This window comes from Cloeon dipterum, chromosome 3 (genome assembly GCF_949628265.1).
Source record: "Cloeon dipterum chromosome 3, ieCloDipt1.1, whole genome shotgun sequence".
Taxonomy (NCBI): Eukaryota; Metazoa; Arthropoda; class Insecta; order Ephemeroptera; family Baetidae; genus Cloeon; species Cloeon dipterum.
In genome coordinates, this window is record NC_088788.1 from 24,755,599 (window position 1) to 24,779,918 (window position 24,320).

A 24,320-nucleotide genomic window follows, 5' to 3' on the forward strand; every position below is an offset into this window, starting at 1 on the left:
GCAGGCAGGGTGTTTGCTCAGCAATAAAACCCTGCGTTTTTGTATTAATAAAAAGGGCCTTTGATGTAGATGAGATTTCGATAGATCCGCCTGCATTTTAATAATTGAGAGTGTAGTGAGTGTAGCAGCTCGCATGCATACACACACACACACACACACACACACACACACACACACGTTTGCGCACTGTGTGCAAGTGCTGTTTGCGTGGGGGTTCATGAAGGGTTGCACTACAGGTGAATTAAATCGCTGCGTGTATGTGTGTGTGTGTGTGCATGCATGACGGACGCACGGGCGGACAACCCCGAGTGTATCATTCGCTACCCGACATGCGTGCTGCCCTCTCAAAGCGGTTGGTGCATTTACCAACAGCCCCGGTGGAAAATTAAACGGGGAAAATGATACGCTAGAAGGTAACTTGAGGAGGAATCTGTTTTTAATTTATATTACTGGCTTGGAAATATTTCTTAAAATGGCTAGTCCATACAAACATTTCTTCTTGTTACTAGGTGCATTGACCCAAGTTTGAAAAATGTCCTTAATTAAGTGTTTCTTCATTTACAAAAGAGTTATCTCTTTATATAGGTATAGAAATCTATGTATTTAATTTTCTAAAAATTTCATCATTCGAGCAGAAAACAAGATATTTCTGATAAAATTTTACTGGGGTTTAAAAGTTTAAAATAAATTAGGTAGAAGTTCATTTCAAACTTAGGTAAGCGATATAAACATAAAGAGAGTGTTTGAGTGTTTAGAAATCAAAACCTGTCCCGTTTTATTTGCGATTTCTGCAGTTTGGCATCAGGGGCAGGTTTGAATTTTATCAGTTTTACAATTTTATGACCGTGCAACAATTTTCTTTTTAATTGAAGTTCAAATAAAACCATTTACTCAATGCTCAAGATTTTGATTCTAATGTGCTTGAATTTGTAGGTCAGCTAAAAAAATGTGCTGAGAAACTACATTTTCCATTGTCATTAAGTCCATAAAAAATGTCAAATTGCAACCAAAACAACGTCTTATGACTTGTGGATAGATAGAGCTGTTTTTTCCTTCAAAATGATTCCATCTACACGCGTTTTCAAACTTCTATTCCACGAAAAATTGTTATTGGTATAACAATATTGTGACATAGAGTTGAAACTAATGTGGGTTTTCAAATTTCTTTGTCGCTTCATCTCAATCACGTTTATTAAAAATTTCTCGGAATGCCTTTGTACGGTAGGCTTCTAGTGTCAAGTTGAAATTACGACATCCAGCAGACAGTTCCAAAATCTAAATTTTCTCCCCACTGGAGCAGTTTCCCATGAATCGCGTATACACACACAGTACACGCTCAGCGCAGAAACCGTTTCCCGCAAGCCTGCGGGATCGTACAGCAGGCCGAGTGGCAAAGGTCCGCTGCAATCGCGAGTGTGTGTGTGTGTGTGTGTGTGTGTGTGTGTGTGTGTGTGAGAGAGAGAGAGAGAGAGAGAGAGAGAGAGAGAGAGAGAGAGACGAGAACACAATTTACAACGTCGCGGAGAAGTTTGCAGCGGGCAAAGCAACCAGCCGGGCAGGGTTGCAAAATGCAAGATGAGAGTGCAAAAATCCTGACAGCAGGACAGCATCTCCTTTCCGCGTTGTGTGTGTTATTTTACGCACACACACACCTCGTCGGTCGGCGGGCCGGCATTTCGCTGTGCCAGCACAATTTCTTCTCCGCCGACAACGAGAAAATGTATGAGGCAAGCAAGTGCTACATACACTGCGAGAGAGCAAACCTCCTCTCAGCCGCGGCAAAAGCAGCGAGCACTCTCTCGCGAAGTAAAAGAACACACACACAAACACCCGGTCAGCAACCTTTGGGGCTCTTTTCTTACTCGCGCGGCTCTCTTCTCCAGCAGCCTGCTTAATTCATTTTCCCGCTGCTCTTTCATTTGCAGCAGCAGCATAATTCAGGGGATTAGATTTACTGCATATTTTGCTGTTGGAAATTGAATGCGCGGCACGATCAGCTGGCTCGCGCGTCGCTTTGCAAAAGAGTTTCGTGGGCGCCCAGGAAGCACTATAGATGGGCGCTTCTGATTTCATCCTGCGCAGCTGTGCTAGCTCATGCTCGCGTAGGAATTCACAGTGAAGTATTTTCGCCGTGTCCCTTGCTTTTTTCTCTTTGTATGAGCACAATAAATTTCGTTCCCATCTTATACATCCATAATATTCTGATAATACAGTTTAATTTTATCTTTGGAAACAGATTTTTTGTTATTTGGAAGGCTCGAAGTTTGAAATACCAAAAACGGGCAACCCTACACAATGAGGCAACGTTTATCCTTGAGTCTTATCGTTTAGCCTGATTTTTTTCTTACAGATTTTATTTGTTATAAATGAAGAAGAGAAGCTTCGCATAATAAATATTTTTACTCTCTTGACAACAAGCGAAAGAACACTAGGCTTTATCTAACGAATAAATTGTTCTGAAACTTCTTATGCAAATATGTAAAAGCTGAACAATTGCATTGTGATTCATCTGGAACTAGTTTAATGAAAATGGCTGAAATAGACAACAGCAATAAACGAACATAACATAATTCTATGCATACTAAGCAGGCTCTTTCATGCGAATTCCATTAGGGAGAGCGCACGGAGAAGAATAGAGCCAATTTACGCCCAACTCATTTGATACTTCATTCAAAAACCGAAATAGCGTGATTCACGCACATATATAACTTTCACGCATTGACCAGTCGCGTAAAACCCCGCAGACCGACTGGTGGACAAAATTGCGAGGGCTAATGAAGATGGAGCCTTGCTTATTGTCAATGTACCGCAGGGAGCGCACCCAGGATAGTTTGTTCCACGCTGCACACGGGCTCATCACTCAATGTCAGTGCTCGAGTTTCTCACTGGGATATTGAGAAAGCTGCTTGAAAAAGAAATAAAAGAAGAATGAGTCGCGCCAGAAATGGAAAATGAATACAAAATTTATTTTTGGTTGCACCTCCTGCCTCGAAGCGGGCGGTCGGCGACTCAGTGAGCCTCTTTGCCAGCCCCCGACTTGACACTAGAAAATCTAAATGTGGAAATAATGTTCCGTGCAGGGGTATCATTAGGTTGAGATTTCAGTAGTTTACCTAAAATGAAAAGAATTCTATGACGATGCTCTTCAATGAAGTGCGACTCATTGTCAGGTGAAAATACCAGAATTCTTTAGGTATTGACTCACCATCAAACTTATTCATTTCTAGAGAGAAAATATGTTTTGAAACGAATAATTGAAATTTAGAATTTTTTGTTCCAAATTAAACTTTACTTCAGATAATTTCCACTCTGGTATATTGCAATGACGGGTGCAAGTGGACCATTAGGCATGAACAACAGGCTTGGTCCAAGAGCATACTCTCAAGCAGAGAAACACGGGTACGATTCTTGTGGGCAGCGTTATCCGTGCGTGAGGTGCCACTCTGAGCTGGAGAAAAAAAGAGGAATCGTCGTCACCTCGTAAATTTTCTTGCTCCACGGTGGGAACAGCAAAAATCTTACCCCAGGGTCAAGCACCGCGCGCCCCTTGAACCGGAGGGGTGGAGCAGCTGGGCTCGGCCTTCGATAATTACGTTTCGCCACTCGTCAAACTGCTGGAGACTCGCTCCACTCCATGTCACCCACGTTTAGTTGCCCATTTTTTGGTCCTGACTAAGTAACTTTGAAGCCGTGCAAATGATAAACATTGGAAATTTGCAAATATATATTTTTCGTTCTTATTCTATAAAGCCAGTCGCACAACGCCAGCAATAATTTCGTCCTGTTAAAATGTAAATGTGTGAAACGGCAACTAGATTTCTTTTAATTGAAGGTCTATTTATATTTTAGTATAAATAATTATAAAGAAATCCTTAATATTCGCCAAATCATGCGTTCAATGTTCACTGTAAATGAATGACATATTATAATATATTTTTAATTGCCATCGAAATGAGGATATTAGATTATGATGAATAAAATATGTTTTTAATTGAAATCTTTGACATTGCATCGCTTAAAACACTTGGAATTTTTGTTATTTTGAACCTCAAAACGGTTAAGTGAAACAAATTTTCTATTGTATTGATTACTTTTCAAAAACAAAATTATCCTCGTCTCGTTCGTTTCCTGCGCGTTCTTGGGCTCGTCTTTGTAATCTTAAAGTCCGAAATACAAGACAGGCTGGCCAAGATAAATATCCGAGTGCTATAGCCATCCGCCACTGCTCTGATGCGTGCACTAACTTCAGGCTGGCCTTATGAAAGAATAGGACGGCCTCAGAAATAAAGACGGCGCGGAGACATTTTAGCCTTTGGCTTTCGTTAGTTGCATGTCGTTAAAACGATGATGGTTTTACAGTGCTGTAAACAAATTTAACTTTGCCCCCCTTATAGTAAGTCAGTTTCAAGGAGATAAAAATTATATAGTGCTAAGGATTTTTTTGTGTCTACTCGCGACCAAAATAAAAAGCGGCATTTTTTAGATTCACATTTTTTATTGAAAAACACGAAAGCATGCAATTTTGTTGACTCCAAAAGTGTAGTTGAACTCCTTCCTGCAGAAGTGTTTATCGAGATAAGAGAAGCTTTGCACCAAAATAACTCGTGTTAGCTGGAAGCAGTCAATATAAATACAAAAACTCTCGCAGTGTGCGTTGTGATGTGTGTTTAAAAAGTTTCCTCCCAACATATGGAAGATATTAAAGAAATTCTGCCCTCAGCTGACTTGGAAATTACAAAGAAAGCATGTGCACATCCAATAATTCAGCCTCGCACGCCCATTAGCAAGAGTCGCAGCTGGTCGAATACTGCAATTCTCGGAAAATAATCCGGTGATATCTCATTAGAAAACTACAATTATTTAAAAACTCATGCATTTAAATGGTGGAGTAAGCGCATACGCATGCATGGTAAAATAAAAAAAATGTACAACTGATTTCTACATCAGCCATGATCTGCTTCTTGTAGTTGATTTAAATCGATTTTTATGCAATACTTTTTAAATTTTAAAATAGACTCAAATTCGACCATAAAGAGCTCAGTAGTAGTCGGTGCTTCATTTAAGACAAAGCTTCTACGCAATCAGAATTTCACGAAGAGTTGAGCAACATCGTTGCTGTCTGAACGCTTTATGATTGGGAAATATATTGATAAAATGTGGAATCTGTATTTCCTAAGATAATTAAATAAAATCCGAGCCCAGGGTGCGCACCAACCCATATATACCTTGACAACACGGTACTCCTGAGGGTTCATGCACAGTGCCGCGAAGAAAAAGCTGCGCACTCGACCTAGGTAGCGCGAGAAAGAAGAGAGCTTTTTGCTTGTGCCTTGCCGACAAGAAAGAAGGCTCGGAGAGCAGAACTCCTCTCGCAAGTCAGGGTCAACAGCCTCCTCGCCGGCACTCGGTCGGCCCTCTCGCTGCTCTTGGGCCGGCTCTTCTCTCTATCAGCAATATTTTATCACTGCTGCTCTCGCAAATGCAGGCAGGAGTGACCATTAAATGCAAGGATGAGTGGCAGGTAGCGCTGGCCACAGAGGCAGTGAAAATCATGTGCTCTCTCCAGGTCAAAGGGCGCGCCTGGGAACGCACCATGTGTCTGTCGCAGCACACACACATCCCTCTCGGTGGTGGTGGTGGTGGTGGTGGTGACGGTGGGCAAAAATTAATCCCACGCCTGGCATGATGTCGTTCGTGCGGATGTCATGTTGCCTCTTGTTCTTGTTCGTTTTGCACGCACTTTTTCTCCAAATGGCGATTATAATCCCGCTGGCCGAAATCCACTGCATTAATTTGCGCGCCACATACATGTTCTAATCCTAATTGCTAATTGATGGGATTAATATTCAGCTGAACGATGAAATCTGAATATGAAATAGCCGCAAATAGGTGGTTTAATTTCAATCGAAATCCAATACGGCAGAGTTGTTGTTGATGGCGATGGTTTTGCATCTTGGCACGAAATGTAGGACAGCAACGAGAATGATTTTGACCGCTTTCGATCTTGGAACGTTGAAATTTTCATTTGCAAAGCTGCATTCTAATGAAGCAAAAAATTGACCACATCCTGTGTAAAATTAATTTGACTCTCGGTTTAAATGTTATTGCGCAACAGGGGCTATAAAACGTAAAGTAGTCTCTGCTGTGGTGCCGCAGTGCGTGCGGATAATATGTGAATGCGATGGAGTGAAGCACGCTGCACATTATTTGGATTGAGGTTGTGAATCAGCTTGTGAAATCAAACGTAACATTCGTCATGCGGTCATGTGCATTAATCTTCATGCAGCAGTCCTTGAAATAACTCATACCTCACGTTGCCGCCTTACAAGAAAAGGAAGGAAGCTGAAAAGCATTTATTTATTTTTTAATTTCTGCTCAGCACATCCCGTGGGCTATGAGTTCACCTGGTCCCAATAAAACCACCCAGCTAGCGGATAACATGCGGTGCCCGAGTGGCCGCAGAGGAGCTTGGGCCCAATATGGCCCCGCACCGAGTTCTTTTATTGAATCGGCAGACATTTGTCCCTAAAGCCGATGGAAAGGTGCGAAATCCAGCAAGAAGTGGCATTTCGGCGCAAGTGCGCCTCCCAGCCCGGTGAGCTATTTTTTAAATAAGCCTTTCAATTAATATATTTGCAGTGTGCCCATTTCTTCATCGTGATTGTTAGAAAAAGTTGAGGTAAATTCTATTTGAAATTTGAGGTTATCTGCGTATAAAATGTACATATATGGGAGTTGGCATAAGGTGTGGGGGAAGCAGTTCGAAACACACTGATTTTTGTGTGTCTCGATCTACTATCATAGTTGATCTAGAATTTTGATTTTTAAAAAATATGACCCTTGCGCATTTTTGTAGTTTTATTTTTTTAAGAGTTAGAGCTGGCGCAGGTATTATTCATGTTTTATGAGGTAAACTGTCATTGAATAATTTAAAAGCCTGACATTCCTCATTGGGAATTAGTCTTCATTTTTAACGACTAGTTTGGGCTGGCCAGTAAAATGTGTCAAAATTTTCCTTTTAATTTGCACCCCTTGAAATATGGCTTAAAATGCATTCCCAACATCCAGCAACGACCAGGGCAATTGCTTATTACCTTATTACCAATGCCCCCGCATAGACCGCATGCAAGTTGACGTTGCCTCCATTTTGAAAAACTGCATTTTGCACCGACATGAGCTGCATGCATGCCCATATCTCCCCATGCGACTTGCATAAGTAGCGAGTTGGCTGGCGGAAGCGAAGGAGCTGATTTTACTTTCCACTCTGGGTGGCCTCCTCACTCGCACACACAGCGTGCCGCGCTGGTCCAGCGCTCGCTGATCACACTGTGCTGCTGCATACAATGCGTTACAAAAACCATACTTCATACTCATTGTTCAAGGGACTGGTTTGCTTCTCGCTGGAATTACATTTTCTAAGTGTGTGCCGCCTGCCCGCCTTTGTACCTACGTCTCTTTCCGTAATTGCGCGACAGCGTTTTCCCTGGAAATGCCAATTTCGCCAGGAATGCGGCTGCAAAAAGTCGCGATTTGAAATTAAAATTTCCGACGGCTGGTTCTGTGCACCTTGTGCCCCTTTAATCCGTCACTTGCTCGCCTGATGGATTGAAATTTCAGCTGTGAAACGAGGCTTTTCGAGTCCCATTTCACCGACTCTAATCTGCCGCAATCCGAGTTTGCTCAGCCGGTGTGGATGGATGAGAAAATGACGACGCCAAGAGAAAATAGCACGGTGCGGAGAAAAATCGCTCCAAAGCATAATTCATCTTGCAAGAGGGAGGAGCCAAGGAAATAATAATAATAATTGCCTCATGAAATTATAATTAGTCAATTATCAGCAGCGGTGGAGGTTACAAAAATTATTTATGGGAGAGAGCAGCACCTGAGGAGCATTACAATGCATTTGTTACATGAAATTTTGGTTTTATTAACAAAATTATTTATCAATGTCACTCAACACCATTTAAACTTTCAAACTATTAGCACCAAACTGGCCACCAATAGTTTTGCATAAATGACCATGACAAGCATAAACTTAAATTAGGCACTCTGGTAGCTTTTGTCTATTTGCTGAATTAAATATTAATAGCAGTTTTTGTTAATGCATGTTGTGATTAAAAACGTTCAGTGGAGGGGGTGGATAAAGACTACTTAAAAATGTTCATTGCACGATTTGATAATCAGTAAACCTTTCTATTTTAACAATTCAATTTAAAAACTCTTTAAGTTCAAAATGATAATAATGTTGTGTAATTGAAGTGAAATCTTTGACCGCTCGAGCAATATTTGCTGAGTATTTTGAAACAGCAAAATCGGTTCTAATTCATAAAAATGTTCCGGCGTTTCTTTTTTAACTTTTTTCGATGCTATATGGTTTAAATTTTCAAAGTACGCCACTTTCACAGTATTCAAGAATTATTTATACCACATTCGACCACTAAAAGCAAATTCCTAGAAGAAGGGTCCGACCATATTGTGCCCTGCTTTGGCCTGAAAAGAGCAGAATACATAGGGCACAGCTTTGAGCCTCGCAACGCTGGGAGTTTTCTTTTTATTATTCCTGAAACAGCGTTTTTATTGCCGTTGTAAACTTTTTTGTTTAAAAAGGCCAGAGACCTAAGTTCACATATCCACGTGGCATTATTTTCCAAACAGCTCTTGTCTTGGGCTGGCTCTCTCTGCGCGCGCGGATGTTGCGGCGCAGGTAATTCCTGTAATGTAAGTGCACTGCCAGCAATACTTCAACCGCGTTTCCATTGTGCTCGCTCGAAAATGCCAGCAGTGGATGAACAAACGCGGGGATGCTGCGAAACAAATCTTCCTTTTTTCGGGGAAGGGGTACTCATACTGCGTTTTTCGCTATTATTTTGTCTTCTTTACTAAAAAGAACATTTTTTGAATGACCGATTTTCCTCAGCTGTCTGATGCGATTTCCTGCGGGATTTACAAGGCTTTTATCAGGGTGGTCCAGATTATTGATGGGGTTGGTTGAATTACTCTGAATTATCCACAGATGGCCAAGGGATCTAAATACAATCTCATACCTTCTTTTCTTATACAATTGAATATAAACATCAGGAATGCCATAGTGCAAATCTTCAAAATAAAATGGCTGATTTGTTTGAAACTATATAATATATCCGTGTTGCACTTTACCCATCATAGACGACACTGGTTAACCTGAGTGGAAATTCGTAAAGGTGGATATAATATATTAAAAAAGTGTGTCTTGTGGGCCTGAATGAATTTTATTCAGATTGCCTTCTTTTCATTTCACTGTTGATGGCTCAATGAAAAGGTTTGTAATTTGCTCTAAGAAGCGCTATATACTCAGTTTTGGAGAAAAGTACCATTGAATGAATCATAGGCCGGAAGCCTCCCACACGGTCGGCCAGAAAAGCTGATAAAAGCGGAGCTTTGCTCAGTGATAGCATTGAACACGCAGTGCCACCCTCACAGCCTAAGTCAAAGGCGCGGAATTTCGTGTGCATGCAGCGCAGCATCTGCTGAGAAAAACGCTGCGCTGGGTCTTTTGTGGTCATTGTGCGCGCCGTGCACAAGTTCAAAAGACGCTTTGATGAGGCGCAATTCAATGAGGATGTGGAAACTAACGCCGCCGTTGCTGCTGCTGCTTCTGTGACGTTATGATCCATGATGGTGCGCTCCCAACGCTCCCGCTCGTGTCCAATGTGGAGAACTCGGCCCGCGTATGCACATACACACCCCGAGCGTCAGCGTAATTTGGTAATCTAATTTGTCAGCGTTTCACTACTTATAATTCGAGCTCCACGTAGCACAGCGCTCGGTCTGTTTTGCCAATCCCCGCTGCAATTGCTGGAACTTCCAATTAGCCACATGTTTGAGCCGAATTGGCCTAGGGACCAAATCGGATCACAAAATTTAGTGGATTTTGAAACTGCGATAACCAATATCCTGCGCTAAAGCCTACAGTTTGAACCAGATTGTAAATAAATGCGTATAAATTTTAAATTGCGTCTGAAGATTGTGAATTCGATCCATATTTCAACCCCCCAACAACGGCTAACCAAAATTTTGAGGAAAATTCGGTACAAAAAAAAAATACCCGCGGCTGCCATTGAATGTTTTTAATATTTAAGTGATCTGCCACTTACAAGCAGCGCAGTTGAAATTTTATAAATCAAAATAAAGCAACTTGAGTATTGCTTGCGTTTTATGTTGGCTGTAAATATTTTGTTAAATCAAAAACAGATCGGTATCTTTTTATCGAAGCATGAGCATTGGGACTTGCGACTTGACAAAATTCCGTCTTCTTGAGAGTAAAATTTTCATATACTTTTCGAGGGCCGCTTCAGCTGCAATCGAGACACATTGCATCGATTTCAGCTTTATTTTCTTCCGCCCTCGGCACATGCGAAAGCAGAGAAATGCACACGCACACACAGAGCAGTGCACTAGCAAGCGGGGGAGCAGAGAACTTTTGTTTGCAACTCGATCAGGCGGGTGGGTAGACTGGCGAACAAATCGCGCGCTGGAGAGATGCCTCCGCCGCCGCTGCCGCTGCTTCTTTTCTCGTGCAATGGGGCCTGGAGGGTGATACTTTGTTACTGCTTGTGCATGCTTGGCTTGCTTCTCTTAAGGGCCTGCAAACCTTGCACATACACCGAATCAGACCACAAACGTGTTCTCAGAGTCACTCTCACGAACGAAAGAAAGGAGCACGTTGACGAAAACAACGTCTTTTTATCTCCCTCAATAAATTTCCAGCAGCTGAAGCATGAGATTAAAAATCAACACCAGCCTCATTATTCTTTTCCCTGCACGGCGGTATGCAACCGGCCGCGTTGCGACGCAACGCGGGCTGCCTACGCTGCAGGGTGATCAGGGGCGAGCGAGGGCGCCGCTCGTGGGCCGCCGAGGCATCGATCGCCGGTGGCACGGCGTCCGTGCAATGCGGGTGGAGGATCCGCCTTGGAAACCGAACTCCTCGCGAGCGCTAGAGCCGTGCGAGCTATAAATCCTTTTTCTCACACACAGCACACTGGCAGCGACCCAACCCAAAACACGTGACGTCACACACACAATTTTCAACTCTCCTAACGAACTAGTTGGCCGCTTTTATGATAATTCCCAATCCAGTGAATCTGATATAAACTAGATAAATGAGGAAAGTTCGCGGTCTCATTGTTATTGCGCACATCAGCTACTGAGTTTGTGAATAGTTTGATGTTTCAAGTTATTTAGCGAGCGGCTTTGTCAGCCTGTGAACCGGATCCGCACAGAGAAGATTGGAAAAATGCGAATTAGACTGTTGTTAAGCACGTGTGGAGCTAATTTTTTTCGCTATACCGTCTTTATGACAAATTGTGAGAGCAATCTTAGAAATTGCTTAATTGAGATATGTAGGTTTTTTATTTAATTTTTTTTCATTTTTCAACATTGGTGCAGGATCTTACATCAAAAACAAATTTTAATGTTTTTTTACTAAAAATTTTCAATTTAAATCACGACCAATTTGTAAATTCAAGTATTTCGTGATATTTAAAGTAGTATATTTTATGTGGAGAGAACAATAGAGGAAAGCAGTTATTTTAAAGGTTTATATACCCGCTTTCAGACAACATAACAAAAAAAATTCTATGGCTGTATTACACTCTTTACATACATATATGAATGCAATTGACAGTTTGTCAACGTTTTCCCATACTTGAATGGAAGGTATTCACGAAATCTAGAGTTCGACCCTTCCCTTCTCTCATTTCATTAATTTTACTATAAAAAGCAATTAGGAGCCGAAAAGGGCAAAACGACCACCGCGAATGGAAAAGGCTCAAAGTGCGGGACAGGTACGAAATTGGCAATGCTCCATAATAAGTCTGTTTTTATAGCTCATTAGAAAGTTGGGCGCGTTTATAAAGAGCGTTGCCAATCACCAGAAGGTGGCGGAATTTATTATTCCATTTCGTGCTGGCGCGCTTTTGCACGCTTGTGTACCATATAGAGCCAAGAAACTCTGACTGAGCAGCCGTTTTTGCGCGCTGATATCAAAGAAATATGGTACAAAGGCAACTTTGTTGGCGTGTTCGGGAAGAGCCGTCGCCGCTGGCACCAAGCATTTGTGCGTACTTTTTGTTGCAATCCGCCCCGCAAGCAGTCGGATGCATTTTCGCCTGCGACTCGACAATCGCGCAGCTCCGAAAAGCCCTGTTTTGCACATTGTGCTTGCTCTCTCAGCCGCTGCTCTTTAATAAAATCTCTCAATTAAAGACAGGAAACAAGTCTCCGTCGGCAGCTCATTCTCGGCAGTTGCCTCCGCGCGTATGATAGAGTGGTCCGCTGCTCGGTGCTCTGCGTTGTAAACGTCGGCCGGCTTATCGTGCAGGCACCACCAATCAATCAGCCACAACAATCAAACAAAACAAGACCAGCCAACAACTCCGCCGGGTCGAAAGTTCATGCAGCACAGTTGAGAAGCACGTGTAAAATATTTTGCATTTATACATCTATCATTTTTCCATGGTCGAGACTTTAAAATTTTCAATATTTTGATAGCGAGAAAGGGCGAATCACCTCGTGTCGGATAAAACGCAAAGCTGAAGTGCTGCCAAACTCGAGATCTGGCGAACAGAAAGAAATCCACTCGAAAAACTTCTCTCCAGCACCATCAAGAACAAAAACAGCACTCTCTTCAGATCCATTCATTTGCTCCTCTGTGCCTCGGACAGATATATTATGCCCGATGAAAATCGCGCCAGATGAACGAAAATAATCACGAAAAATGCAATGCTCCGCCGAAGAACAGCAGTGCGAAATCGACTTTCCTGCCCGGCAATGGAGTTTGACGCGAAATGTATATAATAAGAGAGGCAATATGAGAGGGGCACGATTTTGAATATCAATGAGCTGCGAGCAAAGGAGAAGGACACTCATTTAAATACAGCGAGTGCGAGAGAGAAAAGAGTGTGCCACGGATGAGATAACCTGTTGCTTTCCTAGCTGCCCACACTTATACACATACACACACACACACCTCCCATGTACCGGAGAGCAACCCCCACCTACCCCTGGTACATGTCCCCGTCGCAGTCGCCCTAGAAAATTATCCTCCGCCACATAGCCTTCTCTCTCGTTTGTCCCGTCGCCGCGTCGGCTCTCTCTCTCTCTCTCTCTCTCTCTCTCTCTCTCGCTCTTTCGCTTTTATGTGTATTATTAAAGCGGCTGGTTGCGAGTGTTTGGTGTGTTCCCCTTTAACGTATAAAAAGTGATGAGACACGCTCCCGCCACGCCACCTTTAAGATCCATCCCGGCTCTTTCTCCCTTTTGCTTTTCTCATTCCGTACACTTTATGTATCCGTACATAGTCTGCAAGCAGAATCGTTTATTATTTTTCTTGCGTCGAAAATAATTTCGCTCAAGTGCCGCTATTATCACGACAGTGCGACATAGCTAATGCGCTTTTTCATTGCTTTTTTCCTAACAGAGTGATTTCTTATGTTCTCTTTTGTTTCTAGCATAGAATATTTGTAATTTCAATATGCCCTACACAATATGAGCCGGCTCTCGGACTTTTTTATGGCTATTTATAAACAGGAAACAAACAGCTCATTTAAGCGCGCAATGAAAAATAAAATCAGTTGTATTTTTTTTGCTCTTTTTATCCCTGTCCGAGGACCGGGAAGGGCGCGCACTGCACTGGCACGAATGCTGAAACCCGGGTCCCAATAACACCGCGAACGGATAACATTGGCGCACCAGGCCGCACAGGGACCCAGTCCACTGAAGGGCCATTTGTCTCCGCACCGAGGACTGCATTGAAACGCTAGACATTCGTCCCGTGAAGCCAAATCACGCATGCTGGAAAGGTGCAAACCAGCAAGTAGCGAGTGTTCTCGGAAATAAACCAAAATTGTTGACATTTGCGCACTTGAAAAGACACATAAAACTTGTTAATTTGATAAGATATTTTTGATAAATTAATGGGTATGTTTAAATCAATTACACATTTGGAGTGCCCACACTGCGAGTTGTCTTGGCCGGCGTCTGACGCCAGCACACAGACGAGCATTTTGATTTCGTCAAAGCGGCCGCGGCAAAAAGTGGCAAGCTCGCTGCCGCCAGCAGCGTAGACGAGAGAGCGACCGTGCGAGAGTAATGACGCCGAATTTTACACTCGATGTAATGAGTTAATTAGTGTCAGATGATTCGTATATGTGCTCCGACGGCGCAGAATGTATATGGACATACATCCGAGTGCGCATCCAACGCTCACTGTACGCCCAGAAGCGATATTAGATGTTGTGACATGAGCCAAGTGCGAGTACGCAGGGGCGGCAGTCGCGTCGTTCCCTGTGTTTGTGCGGAATGATGTCGTCATACAAGTAATATTTCACACCAGGGATTATTTCAGAGTTATGTTGAGATAATGCTGAACGAGACTTGATTGCAATATTTGCTTGAAAATTTTGGTTGATCTCAACTCTGAATTAAATGAGTCTGTACTACTTCCAACTTTGGAGCCGATTTGCTCGAAAATAAACGGCAATCTTATAAATTTTGGCTTTTACCCAAATTTTAGTGGATATAAAATTGATTTATTTGAACTATGCAGTATAAAGGCTTCCTTTAATGAACCCTTTTGTTAGCCTCTTATTCATCTTTCCATTTATTGTCAAGGCATGTTGGATTAGCAATTTTCATAAATATTCACAAATAATTCGACAGAAAAAGGAAAATATGCTTCATTGATGCGAATCTTTCGCGTTGATTCTGCAAAAAAACCAGACTAAGTGGAGCGTCTGGCTGAACTGTGCCCAAGGAACCCTGGCGTCTCAATAACTGTAAATATCGTCACGAGCGATGAGGCGATAAAATCACTGATTCGAGCTCCAAATGTCATGGCACCCAAATGCCAAGGGAACGGGTCGCACTGCACTTTTTGCCGATCAGACGGACGTATGAGCTCGCCTTTTTCTTCATGCAGTTTACAACTGTACAAGCTCGTGCAGCCGTGCATGCATATGTGCACACCAGCGGACAAAGTCGATAGCTTCGTGTGTGTATGTGTGTTGTTTTATCGGGCACAATACAATAAATAAGCGCCGCTATAATATGGCGCGCACACACACGTACATATTGCACTTTATTTTATAGTATGGGCAGCGAGTATGGCTGCCCATTTGTCACGACGGCAGGATTAGCCAGGCACGCTGGGCGTAATTCTTTTGCTTATCGCAGCCGTTTTGTGTGTTTTGCAGGAGTTCCTGCGCCTCATCACACCATGATGTCCGCGCCCCACGTTGCGGCGGCACCCTCGCCCTTCAGGTCACCAGGGGGTGGCCAAGGAGGTGGGGCGGCCGGCGCATCCATGCTCAGAACCAGCCCGTGGCCCACGGCGGCACACGCCCCTGAAGGTGAGCTTGTGACGTGGGCCTCTCGATTGTTTTTTTTAAAAGCAAGAATGACAAAGTATTTGGGTTCATATTGAAAAATAGAAAGTAACAGAAACGTATTAGCAAATTGTTAATTTGTGTTTTCGATCCAATTATTATTTGAAGATTATTATTGAATTATTATTGAAGAACAAACTGTTCACAGACATCTTAATTTTGTTACTGGATGTGCTTTAATATGCAATGCTCAGTCTTCATAATCGAAAAGGATGCAACGCTGTTCAGCACGTAATTTTAACTTATACAAGCTGCAGATAGTGGTATAATTATTGAAGCACCCGTGGGATATGCACATTTTTTGTGTTGATTAGGAAATAAGTTTATCCGGGGGTGCGTTCTTCCAATTGTTTGCCGTTGGGTGGAAGGAAAACTTAGGAGTGTGGCAATAAAACGCATAGGCAGCTCTATTGTGCAGCGTGCGTGCGCGGGGCTAGCTAAATTTTATCTTGGGACGCCTATCTCCGCCTTCATGTAGTAAGTTGAATATGTTTCTGTGCAGGCTTTGGACGGTTTGCCGTGGGTGGAAGTGTTTACTCGCTGTTTCCTTCCGTCCCGAGTGCCACGGAGGCGAGTGCCATCTATTCCCACAGCTCAAGCTCGCCTGGTGCGCGGTTCGGGGTCGGCCAGTCAGCGACAACCACTTTTCAACATTTAATCGGAACACCGCAGAAAGGTAATATTATAGTTTTTTTACTTTTGAGTCTATTGTAAGAATGAAAATACCAAGTAGAAGTTATTGTTCGTTAGATAGAAACTTTGCAGTTTCAATAATTGTTTTATTGGATATATTGCCATGAAAAACGTGATTATCTGTAACTTTGAAACTTTCCTGGAAATTATTATCTAATTATCTTATTTGAAGCTATGCATCACGCATGGCTTCAAAGCCGTGAAATTGCACACATTTAAATGCATCCTAGTACAAATATCTGATTTATTATTTATCTCTTTGCCGTTGCTTTAGCGAAAGTTTTGAAACACCTGATCTAAAAGATGGGCCATAGTCTTTTACTGCGCGAAAATGTAAAATAAACATAAAAAATATCGTTCATCCTGCCTGCCCCTTGAAATGTGCTTTTCCTGGGGTTTCCTGTTCTGTAGGTAGGAGGGAATCCACCGTAATGATCTAGTAATCAAGATACAAAATTATGTTTGTTGCAAATCGACAGGATAACTTTACCCCCCAAAAAAACCTCACTTCTAAAGTAAAAAACGATTGAAATTTTATATATATTTCTGTTCCTGAAATTCACTGGTGATGCCTCAGCAAATATCTGATACACTTTTTAACATTACTCAGTTTCTATCATCCAAATCCATTAAACTCGAGATTTTCTCTCTGATTCCTTGCCACTTCTCTCGCGTTTTTGCCACCATCAGCACATAGTAAAATCCATGCCACTGTTTTTTTCTCCAGGAGACACCCTCTTTTCTGCGGGGTTCCCTCTAACTCCGACCTCCATCCCGCCTAGCTCGCCCCAAACCCTGTTCAGTACGGGGACGTCGGGTCTATCACCCGCAGGGCTATCCCCCGCACTGGCCGGCTCCCTGGACGCCGAAAGGGGCCTCAGCCAGCTAGAGCTGATGGCAAGGGGTTACCCGACCCTGCCGCCGATGGGGCACCCGCCGGCAAATGGCAGGATGGTAGACGAAGAGAAGAGGGTTGAGCCGTCAAGAAGCAGAGCAAACAGGGGGGCCAAGGAAAAGAGGCCCACCAGAGCGGAGAGAAACAAGGCCAAGGAGGACGCGCAAAAGGCCGTCGTCAGCTGCAGTTGTCCTACCAGTAAAGCGACTTGTACCATCACCTCGGTCAATGCTACTCAGGCTATCAACCCTGTTTCTACAAGTATGTACACATTTAATTGTATTCTAAGATCGTAATTTGTTTTAATTAATTTTTAACTAGATATATTATAATACAAATTGAAAAAGGGAATTGCCTTCTGAGTAAAAGGTCTGACTAACAAAATTTAAAGAAAACTTTTTCCTTTATCTTGATTTTACTAATGAATGTATTACACGTCATTATTATTGGCTTAAAGCTTTAAGTTGGTGAAAAGTTGTTATCTAAAAGTATGTATCTAATTGTTTGCTTAGTCATGATAATATGATGAAGTTCAAACTATTCCAAAATAAAATAGATATCAATGAGCAATCTGTAGTCGATTTTCTGGTTTGTTTTGACGGTTTTATTTTGGAATGATTTTCTTTTGTAAAAACGCAAACACGAGTTAGAGATTTTTATGATTTTCTTATTGGTCAATGGGTTTGAAACCTTAAAGTAGTTTCATCATTAGTAGTCATCATCATTAGTATGACATGATCAAACCATTAAAATTTTATTATTGCGAACAGAATGTACTCAAAGTTTGAATGTTAAAAACATTAAAAGGTACAAGCATAGCGACATTCGCGTCATCCTCGCCACCTTTCCACTGCACGATGGACTCGATGGCAGCCGCCTCGCTGACGGCATTCCACCCTCCCAACATGGCCCCCATCTTTCCGGCCCTGATGGCTGACACCCTGACCGGCTGCAGCAGGACGAACCCTGTGCCGCCGCGCAGCAGGTCAAGCGACGCCAGCTCGTCAGGCAGATCTTTCAGTCCGATGGTGATCAAACAGGAGGCTGGCACTCCTTGCCAGGTGGATGAAGTGACCACCAGCAAGAAGGAGAAGGCCAGCACCGCCGCGCACGTCGTGTCGGTGCAGACCATCAAGGCTGAGCCCAGCGAGGAGCATCATAGCACGGTCAAGAACGGCCTGGAGGCGCCCCTCGTCGTCACCATGGCTAACAACCCACCTTCCGGCTCTTCTGCACACACTGGTGAGTACAGTAGTCTTTTGATCGGGGAAAATGAGTCGTTGAATAGTTAAATTGAATTGGTATGAAATAGGGCACTATTCATTTGGTGTTTTACTCTTCTTGTCAAAAACGAACAACTTCAATCTGTTTTCTGTTACTTGATAGGTAGCGGATATTTAAGAACTTAACAATTCGATTTCTTCTGTTTGGACAGCTGTTTTTGCCCGTAAATAAAGCGTACAATAAATTTTATTATTGCTTGCTGGACACTGGACTCAACAAGAATAAAAGAAAAGAGTTCAACTTACATTGCCAAGGAAGGAAACTTTTTCTCGATATATTCATGCTTCGATTAAATTCCAGTGCTATATGAAATAAATATTTGAATAATATGAATTAATATTTTGTTAAACAAGATAAATGGACAACTGATATGATAAAGTATAGAGATTAGATATATTGCTCACTTTGCGTTTATTTTCGCGTCTTTTGTTTGGTTATTTTCTTAACACAGTTCAATTTTATTCGTATCTAAATTTTCAAAAAGCAATGCATTCAAATTTTGTTTAAATATTTATGTCAATCACCCAAAGGTTGGAATGTATTATATATGTATATCAATCTCCGTCAAAATCATGAAGCCTCCCGGACATTCGATTTTGCTCCTCTTGGCATCACAATTAATTAGCCGTTTGCGTTAGTATGCCCACACAATTCTGAGCTCGATTCCATTTCCATCTTTCCCGGTGTTCGGTTATGTTGGCAAATACGGCACCGCGTGCAAAAACAAACAGCATACAGATTGCGGCGCTGATGGCAAAATCCAGATCAACAAACAAGATAAACACGAAATTATCATTTAATATCAACGCTGGTGCTCCACTTCCTGCCCGACGGTTAATTTGATTCGCGGAAGAAAAAGTCGGTCATTAATTTAATCCGATGAATTCAGGACTGATCTGAGTTTTTGCTCATTTCGCTAATTCCAGCCTAGAGCCTCGCTAATTTACGACCAAAGTGGCGAGCTGTGTTTGTTTTAGAGCGTATATCTCGTGAGTGTGTGTGCTGTGTATATTATAAAATGCGCGTTGGATGGCGGAAGATTCCTGGGCCGCCCGAACGCCCGCCACTCTCTCGCTCTCCTGCTTGTTTCGTGTGCGGTTTTCTTATTGCCCTCTGCCGTTGCCAGCGTTGTAGGTGTGCGCTCTCCAAGTGCGTCGAGTCTATACACACTCGCACAGCCGTGCCGCAGAGAAGGATGCTGCGAACCGGCTCTCTGGGGGAGAGTAAAGTTTGCATGCGAAACTCATTCCCTCTGCTCCTCTATCGCACCGCGTCTTGGATGGGCAATCCTTTGAAACTAATTTACAGCGCAAAATTGAGACTCGTGCTTTCTTAAGGGCAAATCTCAAGAAGTTTCATTTACTTGAGTTAATAAAACATAAGCTAAAAATCTTAAATTGCATTTTTGCTGCCCCGCAGCAAGTGTGCGTAGGAAAATATTTTTTTAATCTCGCAGGAAAATATCTATCTATGCTAGCTAGATTGAATTAAAAAAATTACTTTTTATCATTTTATAAAACATTACAAAGATCAAACAAGGCTTAACGTAACATATTTTTAGACAAGACAAACAAGAAAGTGGAGGGTCGAGTTGTTTGTTTTATCAGTTAGGGTTTTAAAAGTGCAGGATTAAGCTGCAAAAAATCTGATTTTGCCAACTCAAAAATGGTATGTGCTTGATCACCGTTTTTTCGCTGCAGATTTCGATCTGACGATATATCCAAAGGTGCATACATGTATGCTCCCTCATGGGGATACTCTTTTGAACGAAATAAAATTGCATTTCCTGAAAGAAATTGGAGCTCACTATTTGACAAATCAAGTAATTTTTTTGAACTTACGAGACTTGTGGATTGCTAAATACATCGAGGAATTGTATGCGTTGATCTTTGAAAAATGGCACGGAAGAAACAATACGTAAAACATTTACTAGATTCAGTGACGGTTGCACGAAAAATTAATTCTGTAGTTTTAAAAAAGCTTTTGTTTTTATTTACGGTCAGCAGATAATATTTTCCTCCTGTATCACATTGAACCGAAATGTTTCACTGTCATCCAGCAGATTGGATCTGTGACTGAGCCAGTCCTTGAACGTTTCGAATTTAAATGCACGCAAAACACACGGGCACAATCGATGGAAATTAGCTAGACACGCTGCTTACGATTCCGAGTGCACCATTACCGTTCGATAGCATCTCGTTGTCTGCTTGGGGATTCAGCTCGGCGCTGAATTTCCATCCATAATGCACGCAGCCGGGTTTTCAAATTTAATAGGCACTCGGGCCCAGCCCGTCCGCCACCGATCTGTTTTGTGTCCGCAGCAGCCGCTTTTATAACCTAGCTAAACGCTAATGACGATTAACTCAAGAAAATGAGATTGCCGACCGACAGACGAAGTGCAAACACTCAATTGCCAACACGGAATTAACGACGATTTGCTCAGAGAGCTATTGGTCTTTTTATGACTCGGACTTAAATGTAATTGCGGCATTACTCTCTTCGATTTCTAGACGACTTGGTGGTTTAATTTGACTCCGATGACAATTCTCTTTATTGCTGCAGCAGTGAAACGTTTAATGTAGCATTTCACATGATTTAATAAAAACTAACCTATTTGTTCTCTTGGTGCACAAAATTATTAATTCAATGACATAATTCTTTATTTTGTGGAAGTTGAAATTATTTTAATATTTTTTTATAAAAAGAGACATTTACTTTCATCTTGGTAAAAATGCAAATAAAAACAAATGTTTGATGTCACGGTGATAAAAATATCAGAGGCATTATTCTCAATTAATATGACTTTGTGGTCAGAATAAAGAAGGATATAATCGTCAGCAGCCTAAACCTAATTCATATATAACTTTAAAAAATTGGCGTTGATATGTCATTATTCTTGGCTTGCGTTGTTGAATAATAAATGGAATCTGGCTCATATTCACGTTTCATTCTTTAAACAATACTAGGAAGCCGCTAGTAAAAGGCGCATGAATTCGGCCGCTGGCCGCGAGGCAGAAAAGTAAACTGGCCGCCAACATTCCTCTGGGCTAACTACAACGAGTTTCCCGCGATCGTTTCCTGGAAAACTTTGAATAAAGTGGCGATAAAAAGCGGCGGCCACCCCTGAAAATTTGCATTTTACGGCCGTGCGTAAAAGTGAGCCGTGTTTGGAATCATTCATCGCGTCAATCGCGCATTCACGGAAATTCACGCATAAATTAGCGCAGCGTTATTTGCGTTCGGTGCTCAACTAGAGCCGCTTTTGTGCGAATTTTCGCCGGTTCGTCGGCGGCAAGGCGACAATAAAGCGGACGCGCGTTCACGCACTTTTAGCGGGCGTCCAAGCGCGAAATATCGCGTTAGAACCGCGCCTTTCTCCCGTCTGTAGGGCTCTCGCGCCGATATTTTGTTTTAAAAGCAATGTTGATGATGAGACGGCACTTTTTAATGAGACACGCAGTGCGTTGTGCACGTCTCGCGTGTGTGCAAACAACAATAATGAATTCGGCACAGGAGGAGACGCATCACGTGGGCTCGTTCCTGGCGCCGCATACGTGAGTTCCTCTGGATTAAAGCAATTTCGGTCCACCCGCGCGCGCGTTCTTTCTGATAATTATTTCTTTCCTCCCTCTCCGGCCAGAGGCAATCCAGCCGGTCTGAAAAAACAACTTTTCTACCCAGCATGCACAAAGTTTACCCATTTTTCACTTTTGCACAGAGTAAACAAACTCTTCGTCTCTGTGAACTAAGAAAATCTAATTGATTTAATGCCACCTATCTCAGTAAACTCGTGCTAATTTTAAACGATGGCTATGCTGTTGAAACTATTTCTCTCCAGGATACAATAATATTTTTACACCTGTAGTCAATTCAATTCAATTCAAATTTTTCTTTATTCATTAAGTCGCAATATTTACAATGACTTTTGAATAGTTGTCAAGATCAAATTAAAAAAAATACATCATCACATATACGTTATACACATTTACAAACACAAGTCTTTCCAGTCACACGTCAAATACTCATTAAAGTCATAAAAATTGTAGTTACACAGTATTTTTTTCACCACTTGGTAGAATTATTTGAATAGCTGTACATCTTTTGGGGTTTTTAGAAATGACACACCGATAAAATATGCTGACAATTTAAAGGAAATCAAAATTATTTCACTTACTGAAATTGTGCGAAACAAGTCAAATATTAACTTCTTTGCTCAACGGGACTGTTAAAATTTGCTTATAAAAATTTATTCTAAAATAAATTATTTACCTAATCCGTTGAGCAAGCTAAACTGATATAATTATAATATTCCTATTAAATTCAACTGACGAAATTGGAAGATTTCATGATCAAACAACGCAAAATTTTGTGTACTGTGGGCGATACTTTTGTGCACTTTTGCAAAACTGAAAACCAATGAAATGGCAACAAACCATTTTTATTTCTCTTTCTGGTTCTAACAAAATTTTATAAACAACTTCCAAGCATAAAAACGTTTAAAAATGAAGTTTTGGCAGATGAATCATTACTGTACCCACATTGAAGACAATTTCCAGCCTCGTGGCTTCACAGGGGATTTAGACAGTTTGAGACGGTGTTAATGTCTAAGGATGGTTTTAAATGTAACAAAATAGTCTTATAATTGCATAATTTGTGCTCATTTGCTGCAAAAAAGCAGGTGCACTTAGCGCACAGAAAGCTATTCGTTCTTCTTAAGTTCTCTACCCAACTTATTAGAGGGAAACAATGGTTTTTTTATTTTTCAATTTTATAGCTTTCCTGACGGGATGAATATACTGCGACTTCTACCACTTTTAAGTCGAACAGTGTTAATAATAAAAATATCACTAGAGAAATTTCGATAGCATACTCATATAATGTGTGTTCGTCCTTTTTCTCTTTCAGCGAACAACATTCCAGTTGGTATCGCAGTGGCACGGCAGAGGAGCACCTCGCCTGGTAGGCTGACCACCAGCGAGGAGGTGTGCAGGGCCAAATCTTCCAGCAGCGTGCAGGAAAAGGCGAGAGACGACTTCAGGGTCCTACTGCCCGCAAGGAGGACCGCTCCCGCCCCACTTGCTCCTGCACCGGCGGCCACCACGACAGCCACTGTGATCAACACCATGGCCCAGGCGATGCCGACTTCGGCGCCGACTGCGCTAATGGTGCACCCCCAAGATAGGACGGCCACGCTTATGACTTCTTCCATTGGTAAGTTAGCTTGATTGTATTATCCTTTATCATTGAAATTTTTGCTACTCAGATTTGCATACAACATTTTCGGTTCATGAAAAAAATGCAAAAACTTTCGTAATTTTTGCATACAATTATTATTAATAACTTTTTCTCCTTTGTGAAGATTTATTGTAAATTTTTCAATTTAGTGTATTCACTTCTTGGAAACGTTGGATTTTTTGGGTTTCTCTACCAATTTAAACTTCTCAAATTCGATAAAAATATCTAATTGGGTTTGAATAAATTCTATTCATCTTACTGGTGTTTTCTTTGCCAATACCACGGCAATTCAGAGGCAAATAAATTGTTTGGATGAAATCACCCGCTTTGATTGCTCAGGAAATGAATCATTTGTGCTGCTGCTCGCTTTTGAGATTGGAAAATACGTCTCTCTTTCTCTCTCTCTGCTCTCTCACCCTATAAAAATTGCCCTGGAAAATATAATACGTCAAACAACAGCTCTTTCATTATCGCACCATGCCCTCTCTCACTCGCCCCATTCTTATGTCAGATTGGCTCCATGTAAAAACGCCCAGCGCGAAAATCGCTTTATCTGTATCATCAGATACAGAGCTGGAGAGAGAGGCGATGTGTTTTATTTCCAGATTAGAATCTCTGGCCATTAGGACATTTTCCGCGCAGACAATCATTCCCTCTCTCGCATCCACACACCTTTATCGTTCGTTCCATCTGATTGTTTTTGCCCGTCACGTCGAGTGCGTAATAATTTCATTTTCACAAAGGCGGCTGCAAAATGTTGTTGATTACTAATGAACTTTTGATATATC

General features: G+C 41.9%; 1 protein-coding gene across 2 annotated transcripts in view; it reads left to right on the forward strand.

Annotated features, from left to right (window-relative positions):
* Positions 1-24,320, forward strand: part of wge (winged eye) — a 106,450-nt gene that overhangs the window by 71,429 nt on the left and 10,701 nt on the right. For both annotated transcript variants that reach the window (XM_065483843.1, XM_065483844.1), the window contains 5 exons: positions 15,234-15,389; positions 15,928-16,101; positions 16,846-17,274; positions 17,821-18,255; positions 23,203-23,508. In XM_065483843.1, coding sequence (XP_065339915.1) covers positions 15,234-15,389; positions 15,928-16,101; positions 16,846-17,274; positions 17,821-18,255; positions 23,203-23,508 — 1,500 coding nt within the window. The remainder of the gene's footprint in view (positions 1-15,233; positions 15,390-15,927; positions 16,102-16,845; positions 17,275-17,820; positions 18,256-23,202; positions 23,509-24,320) is intronic.